Here is a 17,370-nt window from a genome sequence, read left to right as displayed (position 1 = left end):
AAAATATTCAAATCCCGTATACGTAATAACAATATGTGCACCTCGATATTTTTGATATTTAATTCTCCCGTCTTCATTAGCCCAGTTGAAGCAGAATAGTAGGACGTCAAACCCCATTTCATTCCATTCATTCTATCTAATTCCCGTATGGTATTCAAATTTATTAATTGACACGTATACTATTACTGTCTCCCTGATAATGTCTACTACATCGTTAACACAGTTCATCGCGTGCATTTTGCATACCGATAGTTCATTGGCCAATCACGCTATTTTACCGACATTTCGCCTAATAGTTTGGATGCAGCTATGGCGGGTGTGGCGCCAGGCAGGGTAAGCTTACTCTTCCGGACACCTGTTACCACTGTTTGTCGTGTATTTTGTACACGAGGAGCAGTCCATTTGCTGATTACACTATTTTGCTTGAGAACACTATTTTGCCTATAACGTTTTTTAGGACTTCGAATTCTGTCTTATGGTTTCGATTGTTCGTACTTGGTTTTATTTTATTTATATTCGTACAAAATTACGTGTTTTCGTAATACATTGATTGAATGAAAGCTTGCCGATCCTGCTTCGGCTTCAAATTCACAGCAGTAATATTCTTTCAAAATAACGTGTCTTCGTTTATACGACAGCAAATGAATGAAGAACTTCCGAAATAAGAATAGTTTGTGATGTCAAAACATCGTTTTTTTCTTTATAAAATGTCGACAAAATATTCAGATCCGCACGTAATAAAAATAGAAACACGTCACTATTTTTGTACGCCTACATTTTCGTGTGGGCGTATATTGTCGTCGCCCCAGTCCGTCCATCCTTCCACATTTTCGTGTGGACGTATATTGTCGTCGCCCCTGTCCGCCCGTCCGTCCACAATTTGTTTATGGACACCCTATAATACAGGTAACAATTTTTATCCACTTTCAACAAAACTTGAAATATAGGTTTATGTCCGTAAGATCTCGCTTACTTTCGATATTGGCATGTATCGGACCGTAACTTCGTAGACTATGACCCCCGATTTTACGAAAAATTATGTTTTTAGCTTGTGGGCTCTGGAGTTCACAATTTTTATCCGATTTTGATGAAACTTAAAAGGTGTGTTTATAACCCGTAGATCTCAGTTCCTTTCGATATTCCCGCATATCGGACGTTAACGTCCTGGATTATGGCCCATATAATAGTGTAAAAGTATGTAATTCCAGGGTTGTGGACACGCTCGAGGTTACAATTTTTGTATGATTTTGATGAGATTTGAATACATGTTTAGATCCCAAAGATCTCGGTCCCTGTCGATATTCGCGCATATCTCACCGTAACTTCGTGGAATATGGCCCCCGATTTTTGAAGTTCTTCTAGATGTCATAATTTTTATCCGATTATAAAAATCGTTTCAATATATCACCGTTACGCCTTAATGACGACTAAGTTCGAATTTCATGAAAATCGGACCGAAACTGCTGGACAAAATGGCTGCTCCTCATACGCAAATAGTGTAAAAATATGTAACTCCAAGAGAGTGGACACTCTAGAGAACATAATTTTTTATCCGAATTTGATAAAACTTAAAATGTATGTTTATATTGCAAAGATCTCGGTTCCGTTCGATATTCGCTCATATCACACCGTAACTTCCTGAGTTATGACCCCTGAATATACAAAAAATCACGGTTTTTTTTAGCTTGTAGTCCCTCTTGATGTCACAATTTTTATTCAACTTGATAAAACTTTTATATATACTTTTATATCCCAAAAATCTTGGTTCCTTTTGATATTGTCGCATGTCGGACTGTAACATACTGGCTGATGGCCCCTGATTGTACGAAAAATTGCTTTTTATTTTGCTTGTTCTCTGTCCATCTCTTCAAAAATGTGGGCGTATCTTGCATGGCAATCGCTTATTCATTATTTAATTCCCGTACGGTATTCAAATTTATGTCAGTAATATTCCTACAAAATTACGTGCTTTCGTAATACGATAGAATGAAATTTGCCGATCCGTGCCTGCTTCAATCAAATTCACGGCAGTAATATTCCTCCAAAATTACGAGTCTTTGTTTATACGGCAGCAAATGAAAGAAAGACGTCCGAAATGAGAATTACTTGTGGTGATGTCAAATCATTTTCGTAAAATGGTATTTTAAAATTACATTGATAGTTAAATCGCTTCTAAAAGACATACAGAACTTTAGCATATGGCGAACGACACCGTTAACATATAACACATACAGTAGTTTCGTAGTAAGCACTGCCTTATATGGTAAGCGATTTTCGTGCGATAATCGAGATCGCGGGAAAGTGCCACTGTAGATGGGAATTTATATATGGTGTCTTAAAAGAAGTAGTTTCATTACGGAAAATATGTTAAAGGTTTAATAGGATGTTATATACTATCAGGATAATATGTGACATCAAGGACTAGTTTCTACGTGCTGTCGGTTGATATTAATGAGATTAAATTGTCCGGCAATGGAGAAACAACCGAGGTAATCACGTAGATAAGGTTGATACTCACTCTTATTGGATTGATAAATAGTCCTACAAAAGAGAAGCAATGACCTCTGTTCAAGACTAGATTGATGAAATAGCGTAGGACATGTCCGGAAATTCGACGCAAAAAGTGACAATTTCGCAACTTTCGACACAAATTTTCATACTGTTGAAGGTTAGTTGACAACGATTTTATTTTTTATGTTGTTAGAACAGGTCAAGCTGCAAATAAAACGATTTCCACTTTTATCGTAAACCCTGCTCCAGTGGAGTTATCGGTGTCTGCAGACACGTATTTTGTGTAGTGTCATGACACCTACGGAAAGAGAGGTTGCACAGGGTGACCATTATAATATGGTAAGGTGAGACCCGGACTATAATCACCAACCAAAACTTAGTTCGCCATTGGTCGATTAACGGCTATAGCAATGCTACAAAAATGGTCGAAATTTGACGGGAAAATGGCGAAAATTAGCCGAAAAACGTAATCGGGCTGTATCTCAGAAACGGTTGATTTCTAAAATCGGCGATTTTGGTTGTGGAGTACGCTCGATGGGTCGACCAAACCCTGTAAATATGAACTCAATCGGCCGACCCCCACCTTCGAACCTTCTGCATGGTTTTCTCGTGTAATGGCTCTTAAGTATTGCGAAAAGTTAGCGACAGGTGTGTTTTGTTAATAGCGCCCAAAATATTGCGAAAACTTTTCAACAAGAAAATTTATGTTAATGATAAGTATATTCTACTTAAATTGTTTCATATAAAAATTGATAAAATTATGGATAATTGAAATCTTGCAAAAAATGGTCTTACTAATCCCCGTCAATTTCACTTATCCATAATTTTGTCCATAATCATTTTTTTTTTTTGGGATATGATGTGTAGAGTATACATATCTATAACATTATCTTTCCTTGCAGGTCTCACTTTTATTTCGCAATACTTGTGGGACATTGACCTAAGCCGTTGTCGGTTCTTGTCGGTGATTATATTTAGTAGGACTCAAAACCAATAATCCATACAAAATGAAAACATTGACAAGTTTATTTCATACAAGTAAACTGTTTTATTTTCTTGTTTTAAGATAACTTGCTAATGCTGGACTTGTTTCCACAACTTTTCGGTTGTTTACAATAAGTGGAAACGTTGAGAGAATATCTGGCTTAAACTGTAATAAGTTATCTGTTAAATCAAATACAGCCAGGTCAGCAAGGGTTAACTGAAAAACAGTTTAATGTGGCATTATAGCTTTCAGATTTAAACCGTCTCGTACAAATGTTTTAGTAAATTTTCCGTAGTTTAACAAATGCTCCGACAACATATTTTACCATAAGTAAGTCATTAGGCGAGCCTAGGGTTATTTTGTAAGTTAATTACATTTATTTTCTTGGTAAAAGTGATAGCACCTCTTTAATATAACCTTCAATTTGTTATCTATGTGAACTTATGTATTAACCTTGAAAATATCATTGGTGTGAGTGTTCTCTAGACACGACTCTACCTCGTTTACGACATTCCTTGCTATTAAACATGCATTTTGTAAGATTTAGATAAAGAGTTGAACATTCATGCTATAACAGTTCAAAAATAGACAATGAAAAATAATATATTGAAAATTTAATAATAATCTGAGAAATCTTAACAGTGTTTGAAGATGTGGCATTGATTGTGCATTATCGTAGCAGCGGTACTTGACAATGGGGACTAAGTCTAGATTATCCATTTTTAAATTTAATGGCGATGGGGTTTCAATCCATTTACGTCTCGGCCATCCGATGGTCTTGAGAATTGATTATAGGCTTGCCATGTGAATAAATATCTAAATATTTAGCTCTTAAACCATCTTTAATAGGTTCTGTTTTGTTACCATTCCACGTTTAAAAAAGAATGCAATTTTCAGTTTTATGATCAAAAAAACCGTAAACAATTGTCCCGAATTTATACTCTGACACCAAATTCTGATTACTAACAATGCCCTTTAGGTCACCACCACCCACGTCTATTTTGAACACTTACTGAATTTCCAACGAAGTAAGCACCACCATTTTGTAAAGCCACGTGTTCTAGCTGGGCGAGATATTTTGGTGCATCATCGTTCAGTAATTTTTCCAACAGGGTTTTCTGAAACAGCAAAATTAAATACATAAACTGTATCTCAGTTGAATTTATTCTCCTTTGGATTGTACTATAATTTAGATATGGCAGTCTCTAAGGTGATTAAAACCAAAATCATAATCACATATTGTTGATTTACGATTTACTGTGTGACCAATACATAATTTAGGCTACATTTTGTTTTATCGTAAATACTCAAAATGCATTCGAGTGTACTTACTTACAGAACTGGAAACTATACTGTCTTATTGGTTAATCAAAGAGATTCAATAATATATAAACCAATCTCGAATGGTCGTACACCGTACACATATTACAAATAGACGTTACCTTTTTTTCTTCGTCTTTTTCCTCGACAAAAACACTGACAATAAATGGCATCAGGTCATTTATAATATTCATTACTATATCAACTTTAAAAATCTCCATGTTATTTTTCCCGTATAACCCTGAAATAAAAATAAATTTTTCAATTAACCAACAAAACCATAACCATTATATTGGATACATTGCCGATCTATTCACGAAAAGCCGTTTATGTTAACATTTATTCGTAAGTGAAGTATGAAACGGAACGAATTATAGATATACGTTTAATCATACTGAACTCCAGTACGAGAACATCATATCAGATCAATATACACATACTGCCAGTTTGGATCTTTATGCCGATCAACCTGCCTTCATGCTTACTTACAGAGAATGGTCTATACTACTTTGGTTAAACTTTAAACTATATTTCCTATTTTATATCGTTCACCCAATCAGTTGTACCGTGGCCATACGTTGAATTTTACATTTTTCTTGAAATTTACCTCGTATATGAGAAATCGCAGTGAAAACTAAGATAAATCAAAAAAACATAAAAAAAACTTTTCTCCGTGGTGTAAAACTTTTCTTGGCGGTGGAGAAAATGTTTACACCGCAGAGAAAAGATTTTTCATGTTTTTTTAAAAATTTATCATAGTTTTCACTGCGATTTCTCATAATATGAGGTAAATGTATAAATGAACTTATGGCACTAAAAGGCCACCATACATTTGTGGTAGTTTGTAATCTAGACTTTATTTTAACAGGAAACAAGGCAAAACAGAAAAGCCAAACTCACCGAATTCTCTTGCTAAATAAGAGTAAATTGCGCCAGACTGTGGATAAAGGGTACCGTCTACTTCAAGACATGGTAACTGGCCTAAAGGCGTTGCTGAAAAAAATACATAATGATGTCCAAAAATAGTTTAAGTAGAAGAAATACAATTTTTATCAAGAGGCGAAACAGACGAAATTAAGAAATGATAAAGGAATTCCTCAATTGGTTTATATGGGTTAGAGTACATGTAAGCCATTTATACAGTTATAAAACACAGGTGGACAAATTCTGAAATCGCTGCGTCTTGGCAATTTCAATTTTCTAATCTGACCCTCGAGCAAGACAGTCCACACAAACCCTACAGTTTAGCAAAATAGCTAAGAAACACTCCCACACACCCTCTAAATAAGAAGCCGGCAACTGTATCGACAAGGAAATTGAAATCGCCTTTATATGCCGATTAACCATTCAATAATTAGTGAATTTAGAATAATTGAATGATATATTTAACGAAGTCTTACATAAATTCATACTTTTACAAATAAAATCAGCTTTGACGGTTACTAAAAGAACAGCTGTTTTTACGTTATGACTGTTCAACCATTGAGTCAGACATGTGCAACATGACGGCGATGTACATTCCCTAGCCCAAATAAGATTTTATACTTACACGGTTTAAATAAGGGCCAGGTTTCCTTAGTGTATCTAACATCCTCAAACTTTTGTCCAGCAGCGTTGAAGAGAAGTCGGATAATTTCACCGCGACCTCGTACGTCAAAATAATGCAGACGATAGTTGGGCATTTTGTATCTTACATGACCATAACTATGTATGTACTAAATAATATAGGCTCTATTTTCCTTTCATGCACGAATTTGTTATCATAGATGTCTTTATATATCTAAACCATGGATGGAATGTGGTAACCTGGATACCTTGATATGTCGTATTGTATCAACCTTAAACAAAGATAAAAAAAATAGTGGCGGAAATGAGAATGAGAAAGGGTTAGATCGCGGAATCGAGGAATAATGATGATTTCTATTATGATCCAGTTTCTATTTTCTTCTTACCTTCGCACCTCTCTCTGTACGTCAACCATGTCAGTGAGCAAGGCGCTGGTTCGCTCCCGGTGCAGATCGAGACAGCGATATTCCGGCGTGGTTTCCCTTAGTGAGTGATGCAAAACGGGGCGCTGCGTTGTTCACGTTCGCGTGCACCCCCCCCCCTCCCCTTTAACATTGGAATTGGAAATAAAAGTATGTTTTCATAAACGTTGAACTTTACTTCATGTCGCATTAATAGTTGAAACTTTACAGATTGCACTCTCGCTTATACTCTCTTTCCAGGACTTCAATTGTAATTGTACTTTGGACGTGAAATGTCTTCTTCTTAAAACCATACCCAAACTATCGTTCAGCTACACGTGTCACGGTATGCTTACTATCTGGAACACCTGAGATCAGATGGTGATCAGATATCATTTTGATGAGTTCACAACCCTGACATAGGCTACATTGGGTTGCTAACTCCAGGTTTAAAAGGCCAGTCAGAAGGGCAATAAATTGTAATTCTAAAGTCTTAACATTCTTGATGGTCCACAATTATATTAACAAAGTTCAATATTTACTAAAACACTGTCAGTACTGTTACATTAGGCATACTTATATTATATGACACTGATCAGCAGTGAATATTCGCTAGGCTGCTACAATCACTGATAAGGATGACATCAATGCGATTTAATGAGTCTCAAATATTAACTTTTTTCCACCGAAAAATTAAATTCTAAAACATTTTTTGGATGTATTAGAAAAATAATTAAAGACGTTTGACGTATTTGTAGGTAAAAATTATTTCCTATTGACTAAAAGGCGGCATTCTGTCCGAAGCAGTAACGTCTTATGTAAAAAATGCACGCGCCATTTAGTCAATGATTGACGCCGCGTACTGTGACGGCATGTGTTAAAGGCAGTCATCTTTTACAGAGATATTAGAAGACTCGTAATTCTCTGAGAAACAGATTGATATTATATATTTAGGATGAAACCAAAACACACTAACCAAAATCGATTGTAAAACTTTAATATTGGGTACAAATAGATTTAATAAAATTATAAAAACAATCAGTTGTCTTGACTTAAAAAATTTTCAAAATACATTGTTTATCATGATAATGTTTTCCGACTTGCCATAATACAAATATCAATGTATTGGACAAATGATTGTCGGACTAGCGGTGCTGGGCCCTGGGGCCTGTTTCACGAAATGTTAACTAAGATAAAATCCAAATTTTAGTAATTTGGTTGGATAATATTAGACTGATTGTAGTGCTTAGCCAATCAAAATTGTAGCATCTACTAAAATTTGGATTTTATCTTTAATTAAGATTTCGAGAAACAGGGCCCAGTTTTAATAGATTTTAGTTTAAATTGCTTGTGTTCGCGCAGTGCACATTTCCGATGCCGGCACTTACGGTGTACGCAAATACGCTTCGAAACTGAAAACTGTTGACAGGTTGAACTGATGGGTACAATACCAATGGGCAGAGTTTCATACGTTGTAGCAATGTTTGCACATGGTCAGGCAGTCGTAGTGTATTATTCGTTTCGAAATGTATCGGTGGGTTGGCCTTGAACTTGGCATTTACTTCGTGACTTCGGCATTTGATTTAATCGCAGGCTTCAATGTAAATAATGTGTGTATCGATAAACTATATTAAACATACATTATGTAATCGCTAAATCTGCCTATTGCAGGTCTTTCTTTAGGCCTGAAATGTGATCTCAATTATTAATTAGACGTTAATTAACTTATCCAGACCATAATCAACTCTCGATGGCATCGCTAGACTGCGATGTTTATTGGATTAGGTTCCGATTTGCTGTTCGACTTCCATTCATAATTAAATCATGAAATGGATAATCGAGACTATGTTTTTTATCCTACCGACTTTAGTAATGATGATCGAGGGTAGGCCGAAAATTCAATCGCTAAAATCTTGGTTCATAGTGGATCAATTTGACTGTAATTTTCAGCAAATTCCCTTTACAGTATCTATTTTTAACTATTATAGTGAGAACTGCCAGCTCTTTATCTAATCTCCCATAATGTATCTTTAAATCGCTTGAAAAATGAAATGAAATGAAATGGAGTTTAACGTCCTACTGTTCTGCTCCTAACCTGGGCTAATGAAGACGGGCATACGCCATACAGTGTGCTATGAGGGAAATTTTGCCCGGACAGCGGCACTACGGCCTACTCTTATATCGAATTCCAACTGCCAAGGGATCTTTTACGTGCATTCCAATGTATACACGGGACCTCGGTTTTTCGTCTCATCCGAAGGACTAGACAGCTATCCTTGTCAGGCCCTCCGTCCTGCATCACTGACAAGGGGGAACCACGCCGGAAAATCTGGATGAACTTTCTCGGCCAATGCAGGGATCGAATAAATCGCTTGAATTTCGTAGTTTTATGGTATTTTGAATAACAGAAACAATTGGGAATTGTCACAAACATATGAAATATGATATTTGTAACTCAAACGACCAAATGTTGTCGAATTTTAAAAGTATTTAACAACTTTGAAAGTAATCGACCAATTATAGCCAATGTTCCGATGCCTATATTTAAAATGTCATCCCATACTGTTTTAAAAATACTTTGAAGTGCCACACTCCTTATTGGATAATACCCATTCAATCTTACACAATTAAAATGATTTTTTCCCAAAATAAAATGTCTTTGGCTCCTAAAACTTCTCTAATTTGTGCTGTCTTATTAACGAAAGCCTTCATTAAGAAATAAAAATAAATTTATGATATTAAAATCTAATTTCAAAAAGACGTATAACATTTTTCAATAAATACATTTGAGATTATTAATTTATCATTTTATACAAATCAACATAACCCCAAAAACGTTCATTTGGCATGACTAGTATTATAGGCCTGTAGGCCTTCTAATACCAAGAAATTGTCAATTTTTTTTATAGATAAGAGCGCTCTTCTTTCAATGTCATTAGATATGAAGTGAGTTCAGATTTTGTTTTAGGCTTTTTTGGTGTCTATTAATTATTTGAAAATAGTATAATTTATACTTGAATCATATGGTAATATATAAAATAGTAACAAAGAGTTTTGTTTACTGGGGTTTTGAGGGTTTTTTTGTTCTTGGGGTTTTAATTTAGGGCGTCATCTAATTGCTTATATTACCTTACACTAAAATAAACGGTTGGGCCGCAGCTATATATTTCCCATGCAATGAAAAGAAAATGAATGAAAATTATTTTTGTAAATGATAGTATGTTTAAATTATATGACCCGGGTCATTGGCAATATTATCATTATTCCAAATATATCTATATGTAACAATAGATCTAACAACGTAGCTCTAATCAATGTTTGTTAAAGTCGTGATTTTAAGTTAGGAGAGGGTGACGGATGTCCTAAGTTAAAATTGATTTTAGTTAAAATTGTCCCTAAAATAGTTTTGTGAAACGCCACTATTTTAAGGTAAGATACAATTTTAACTTACAATATTATTTTAGTAGGTTTTATACGAATGCCCAGAAGGCTCATTCCAAATTCCAAATGCGAAATTCCAAATTCATGTCTTACTGATGAAATAGCAAATTGGTAGCCCCCCCCCCCCCACACACACACACACTCAATTAAACAAATTAGAATTTATATGAATTGTCATTTTACACAACTAATTACTTCTAGTTTACCTATCTGGGCCGGATAAATACCCGTTCCAAATTACTGGATTCCAAATTCCAAATTCCAAATTCCAGATTCCAAATTCTAAATTCCAGATTCCAAATTTCAGATTCCAAATTTCAGATTCCAAATTCCAAATTCCAAATGCTTAATTCCAAATTCCAAATCTGATCCGACTTATCGGATCAGGTTTTTGCTTTTGACTAATCAGTTAGAGTATAATATTCCAGTTCGGGTTTGCTTCGGCAGATGTGAAAAGTTTGGAAATGAAATGAAATGGGGTTTAACGTCCTACTGTTCTGCTCCTATACTGGGCTAATGAAGACGGACATACGCCATACAGTGTGCTATGAGGGAAATTTTGCCCGGGCAGCGGCACTATCGCCTTCTTTTATATCGAATTCCATCTGCCAAGGGATCTTTTACGTGCATTCCAATGTATACACGGGATCTCGGGTTTTCGTCTCATCCGAAGGACTAGACAGCTGTCCTTGTCAGGCCCTCCGTCCTGCATCACTGACAAGGGGGAACCACGCCGGAAAATCTGGATCGAACACCCGACCTCCAGACTAGCGTCCTACCCACTTAGCCACGTGATCCCCTGAAAAGTTTGGGGCATAGTTCCTCTGCAGTGAGCTACTCTGCTACTCGGTATCCTAGGATTGACATTTTTTTTTTTTGCTCCAGCAGCAAATTTGGAATTTGTAATTTGGAATCTGGAATTTGTAATTTGGAATGAGCCTTCTGGGCTTTCGTAGTTTTATCTAAAATGCTTAAAATAGTTTTGTGAAACGCATGCATCTTAAGTATGGATGGAATTTTAGTTTAAGACGATTTTTAAGGAGATTTAAGTTTTTGTGAAACAGGGCCCTGGTCCTTTGTAAAAATAGGCCATTGATACGAATAATGTATTATACGCTGACATAATTATAACACCACTCAATATGTAAACAACAATATAAATAAACTATATATATATATATATATATATATATATATATATATATATATATATATATATATATATATAATAAAAGGTTATAGTTAAAGCTACTCTTAGGTGTTAGATATTCGAAATAAAGATGTTGTAGGAAAAAAAACTAGGTTTTTGCGAGTACTTTTCGCTTTATTAAGCTTCTTCAGGCAAATTTTACCAATTCCAACAATTGATGTGACGTAATAACGTCATGGTTACAACAATGAACTATAATGGCTATAATAAGCACGATAAGATAATATTGCATACATTATGTATCATTAACAAAATTATTAATTAAACATTTATATTTTACACAAAAATCAACACCTTGAATTAAGCAATGGTTTGAATTTTTCAATAAAATATGATTCCTTTGCTTCTAACAGATCGTTGTTTTTGCTGTTTAATTGATATAACGGAAAGACATTAAAATTGCATTTGCCACAAACATCGAGGTGTCGGCTCAGGGGTATCATCCTGTATAGCGGATTAAGAATATGTTGTCGATGGAGGTTCATTCTTAATCTAAGCATATTTATGGTCTTTCCGATATATCTACCCTTACAGCCCGGACAAATTATTACATATATAATGTAATCGGATTTACAAGACATTGGTTGTTTTACATGAAATGTAAAATTGTCCGTGATATTTATGGATGAACCTTCAATTATGATTGAACACGTTTTACATTTGGATTCATTATACTTATTAACTGTTGGTATGATTTTAGTTGATTCGAATTTTGATGAGATTAGTAATTTAGCCAGGCTTTGAGGTTGCTTTAAACTATTTATTATTTTTGCCTTATTTAATATATCATCCATAATCGGGCTATTTTTAAGAATATGGAGATTATTATTAATTATAGATTTACCATCTTCTTGTGATGGGTTGAAAGTAGTTACTAAAGCAACTTCTTCGTGACTCTTTGTTTCACAAATCGTTTTTGGACACCTTAATTTGCTCTGATCTAAACTTAAAGCTTTTCGGATGGCATCATCTACTAGCTTTGCCGGGTAGTGTTGCTTTTTTTAGAAAACCTTTAAGCCCATTAAGGCGTATTTGTTTGATATCCGATTGTGAAACTATGGTGCACACGCGTCTAGCTAAATTATACGGAATATTACGTTTGATATGAGAAGGATGGCATGAATTAAAATTGAGATACTGATGTGTGTCTGTCGGTTTATAATACATATCAGTTTCAATTTGACCATTCGGTAAAATGTTCACCGTGACATCGAGAAAGTTTAGTTTTACTTTACTAGATTCAACAGTGAATTTAATATCGACATCTAGGCTATTCAAGAGATCGTGGAGTTTGGTGATCGCTGTATCTTCTATATTAAGGACGCACCAACAATCATCCAGAAATCGTTTCCACGATTGCTTAATCATGTCGCTAAAAGTTTTATCGAAGGTTGTGGGTATTTTCTCATACCAAATTTCTTCGAGGTAACCTAATGTTAATGTTGCGTATGTCGGACCAACTTTTGTACCCATAGCAACTCCTTTAATTTGTGAGAAATAATGGGTATCGAAGAAAAATATGTTATTTGAAATTACTAAATTTAGAGCGCCAATTATAAATCGTTTAGAAAAACGATCTGGGATACTATCGGGGTATGTATCTATCCAATATTCGATAGCTTTTATTCCCAGATCTTTACTGATGTTATTATATAGATTTACTACATCAAAGCTTATTAATGTACTACAAGGTTCTACCTGCTTAGGTAAATGATGAAGGAAATCTATATCATCGCGGAGAAAGCTTTTGACTTTAGAACATAGTGGTTTCAGAATGATATCAATGAAGTTGCTAAGTCTTTGGGTACTACTATTTGGTCCGCCTACTATTGGCCGAAACGTTAGGTCACCTGGACATTTTATATTTACAACTTCATGATTAGTTCGTCTTACAGCATCTTGAATTAGCCTACTTTTGTGTACTTTCGGCAATCCATAAAAGTATGCAATGCTTGGATCGAAGTTCATAAGATATTCTTGTTCCTCCTTTAACAGCATTCCGGTGTAGCAAGACACAAATGTTCTCATATTTACTATGACGTTGTTGTTTTCTTTGATGGTTGATGGCGCATAATATTCCGTGTTTTGGAGCATTTTGAATATATTTTCTTGATAGAATGACTTATCCATAACGACTATAGCTCCTCCTTTATCTGCTTGTTTGATAATTATGTTTTGATTATTTCTCAGATTATTGAGAGCTTTCAATTCACCTTTATTTAGATTTTTAATGGTAGGTTTTGATTGAATTTTATGAGTGGCTATAGTTGTTATAAATTTATCTAACTGTACATCTTTTCCTGATTTTGGTGTAAAAGTAGATTTGTTTCGAGCCAGGCTTTCGGGTTCTGGGGGTCGAGAATCATCCTCTCTGTAGAAATGATGTCTGAGGCGCAGTTTTCTACAAAATTGTGTTAGTTCAGACTGGAGTAAGCAGCTATCATTTGAAGGTGTTGGGGTGAATTTTAGTCCCTTATCAAATAATTTAAAAATTAAATGAGCTTACCTGTAAGTGAAATTTGATTGTAATTCTGTTTTACTATTTATTTAACGGAGGGATCACATGAGAGTGCTTTGCGCATGCTCTGGTCATACTTCAAAGGAGGATGAATAATGGAAATTTCCAAGTCCTGGGTGGGCAACAAGATATCTCAAAACACAAACCCAAAATTCAGGGTGGGCATGTGATCCCTCCGTTCCATAAATAGTAAAACAGAATTACAATCAAATTTCACTCACAGGTAAGCTCATTTAATTTTTAAATTCTGTTTATACTATTTACGTCACTTGGAATCACATGAGATTTCAAAGACAGTAGTCATCCGATGCAAAAACATATATAAGTAAGAAAAGATCACTAATTCAATTTTCCAACTTTTATTACTAGCACTTACATATTTAAACTACTAGAAAAAATATCATCAACTCAGTGTTTATGATTCTCATTACAGTCATGTTATCAACCTTTAGCATAATCCTGTTGTTTTATAATATTTCCTTAAACCTTTTGGAACATGTTTAAAGTCCATTTGACTTGTACATGAAGAGTTAATCTAAAATGTTTTCAATCTATGAAGTTTGTCACCTTCACAATAGTTATACTAGTAACAGTTTGCCATAGTTTACCACTTGAACTATCACAAATAAAACACTGCCCTATTTTGAGCTGTCCAATATAAGATTAGAATACACACTGTTATCCTCAATGAATAGGTTTGTTGTAAAACCTAGCAAAAGTTTTACTGTTACTCCATCCAGCAGTCTCCAAAATTGTGGCCAATGGAACTCTTTTCCGATGAGCAGCTGAGGTAGATGCACCACGAACACTATGTGGTGTAAATAAACACATGTCAATGCCTGAATTAAAAAGTACCACTTTGACCCATCTAGCGATGGTTGAACGTGTCACCGATGAATAAGGCTTCGTGTAACTAATGAACAATTGAGTCCCAGATGATCTCAGTGTTTCAGTTCTCTTAATATATTCCTGAAAGGTAGTCACAATGCATAATCGTTTATCTGTGTATGATTCAAAACACAGTTCCTTCTGATGAAAGTTTGGTCTACTAGTTTTAAGTAGATCTCCAAAACGTATTTTTAACCTATCAAACAATATTTCAATATTACGCACATCAATGTAAAATAAAGATTGCATACGCTGACCACTAACAATCGCTAATAGCGATACACATTTCAATGTCAAATCTTTAAGAGTTAAGTCACAAAGCGGATACAAATTCTTCAAATAACTTAATACTCTGTCCACATCCCAAGTCACATTAGTTCTAGGAAGGGATGGTCGAAGATTAAAACATCCTCTAAGAAACCGCACAATACATGGATTACATCCCAACGGTTGGTTGTCAAATGTGATGAAACTGGATAATGTTGATCGAGCAGAGTTCAAGGCACTATAAGAATATCCTGAATCGAATAATTGATATAGAAATTCTAACACATTTCCCACAGAGGGTGAAAATGAATTGACACTCCTTTGATTTGTAAAAGTGAACCACTTCTTGAGGTATACATCATATTGTTTAATAGTTTGTGGTCGCCATGAGTGCAACAAGACGTTGTTAACCTCATCCGAAAATTCTCGCTTTCGTGTTGCTTGCCTGAAATCAAACATGCCAGCAGTCTGAGTTTGGGTAGATGAACCATAAAACTTTTGGTTGGATGAGTCAAAGTTGTTCTTTCTCTAAAAATTAAAAAAAGGACAGTCAATTAGCATATGCATTAAGGATGTAAACCAGGATTGAGTAGTCCAAAAAAGAACTATAATTAACATGTTTACTTTATCCAACTGAACCTTTTGCAAGACTCTACCTATCAAAACAAAGGGAGGAAAGGCATAATTGAGGTTATGATGCCATTTAATGTGAAAAGCATCGACAGAAATAGCCGATGGATCAGGATTCCAGGAAACATAAACAGGGGTTTGATTATTCAGTCTGGAAGCAAATAAATCAATATCTGGTATACCCCACATATCTGAAAGTTGTAGAAATATATTGCTATTTAGTTTCCATTCTACATTATCATGGTTAAGTCGACTTAGTCGATCTGCCTGAACATTTTCTTTACCAGGTAAGAAAGCAGCAGACAACCAAATATTTCGTTTCAAACACCACATTCATATGCGCCTTGCAACTGCATTACAAGATATAGATGTGCCTCCCATGTTGTTAATATAAGCCACAGCTGTAGTATTGTCAACCAAAATGTGCACATGACAATCTGATAAATCTGATGAAAAAGACTGAATAGTATAGAGTGCAGCTAGTAACTCCAATGTATTTATATGGAGCTCATGTTCAATACTGCTCCATATACCCGATGTACAAGCTGTGTCAAATGTGCCCCCCCACCCTTTTTTACTTGCATCCGAAGTATAAGTACGAATGGGGTCTACATGCATGATCGACTTGGTGGCCTGTCCAATATTATGTATCCACCAATTTAAATCTTGTTTACATAAATCAGAGATAACCATTGTGAAATCGAAATCTCCTTTACAAGTTTTTAGACATTGATTTTTTAAATTATCAAGAAGTCTATAATATAATGGTCCTAAAGCATTACCAGGAAAAGAAGCTACCATCATACCAACAACTTCAGCTACTTGTCGGATACTAGGTTTAGCTAATTGTAATAATTTAGAACAAGCCAATTCAATTTTATTGGCTTTATAACTCGATATAGATACTGTCATAGATACAGAGTTTAAAACAAAACCCAGATAAATGATGGATTGTTTTGGTTGCAAAACAGATTTGTTTGGATGTACTATGAAACCTGCTTTAATCGCATAATCTACAGTATCCAGAATATTTGCATAACAACTTTCATAGGTATCACCCATAAGAAAAGAATCACCAATGTATGAACAATTATGATGACCTTTTAGTCGTAAAGATGCAAATAATGGCTTAGTGATTTTAGTGAAAATTCGTGGAGAAGACGTTAAACCCTGTGGCAAAGCGTTAAATTCGTATAAACGATTTTGCCAGATAAAACGTAAATACTTTCGGTGTAAAGGATTAATATTTATAGAATAATAAGCATCTGTAAAATCAATGCTTGCCATATAACAATTAGGCAACATCAAATTGATTGCATTTTCTAGGGACTCCATTTTAAAATGGTGATAGGTGATCTCTTTATTAAATTGCTTCAATTTTAATATCAATCTGAATGATCCATCCTGTTTAGGTGTAACAAAAATATTAGAAATGAACTCATCAGGTTCATGTAAACAAGCAGATATAATACCTTTATTTTCTAGTTTTTCAACTGCTTGAGAAACATTCTGCTCTTCCTGCAAAGAAAGAACATATGGTTTAGGTATACAATATTGACTAGGGGCTTGATCAAATTCTAAAGAATAACCTTGAATAACTGCCAAAATAAATTCATCTGTAGTTAATGACTTC

General features: G+C 34.8%; 2 protein-coding genes across 2 annotated transcripts; both read right to left on the bottom strand.

The window, feature by feature from the left end:
* Window positions 1-3,559: 3,559 nt before the first annotated feature.
* LOC126827838 (glutathione S-transferase 1) lies at window positions 3,560-14,153 on the bottom strand. Its single transcript, XM_050557403.2, has 6 exons — window positions 13,941-14,153; window positions 6,366-6,654; window positions 5,717-5,809; window positions 4,939-5,057; window positions 4,510-4,614; window positions 3,560-3,712 (listed from the first exon to the last, which is right to left on the bottom strand). Exons 2-6 carry the CDS (start codon window positions 6,496-6,498, stop codon window positions 3,560-3,562), a joined length of 603 nt encoding a protein of 200 aa, XP_050413360.1. The 5' UTR covers window positions 6,499-6,654; window positions 13,941-14,153.
* Window positions 14,154-14,295: 142 nt separating this feature from the next.
* Window positions 14,296-17,357, bottom strand: LOC130013683 (uncharacterized). The gene is made up of 2 exons (XM_056102568.1): window positions 17,210-17,357; window positions 14,296-15,635 (listed from the first exon to the last, which is right to left on the bottom strand). Exon 2 carries the CDS (start codon window positions 15,564-15,566, stop codon window positions 14,637-14,639), a length of 930 nt encoding a protein of 309 aa, XP_055958543.1. The 5' UTR covers window positions 15,567-15,635; window positions 17,210-17,357; the 3' UTR covers window positions 14,296-14,636.
* Between the last annotated feature and the right edge of the window lie 13 nt (window positions 17,358-17,370).

The sequence above is a fragment of the Patella vulgata genome, chromosome 7 (genome assembly GCF_932274485.2).
Source record: "Patella vulgata chromosome 7, xgPatVulg1.2, whole genome shotgun sequence".
In the NCBI taxonomy this organism is placed as follows: Eukaryota; Metazoa; Mollusca; class Gastropoda; family Patellidae; genus Patella; species Patella vulgata.
Note: the sequence above shows the minus strand (reverse complement) of the source record. Positions and strands in the feature narration are given on the sequence as shown.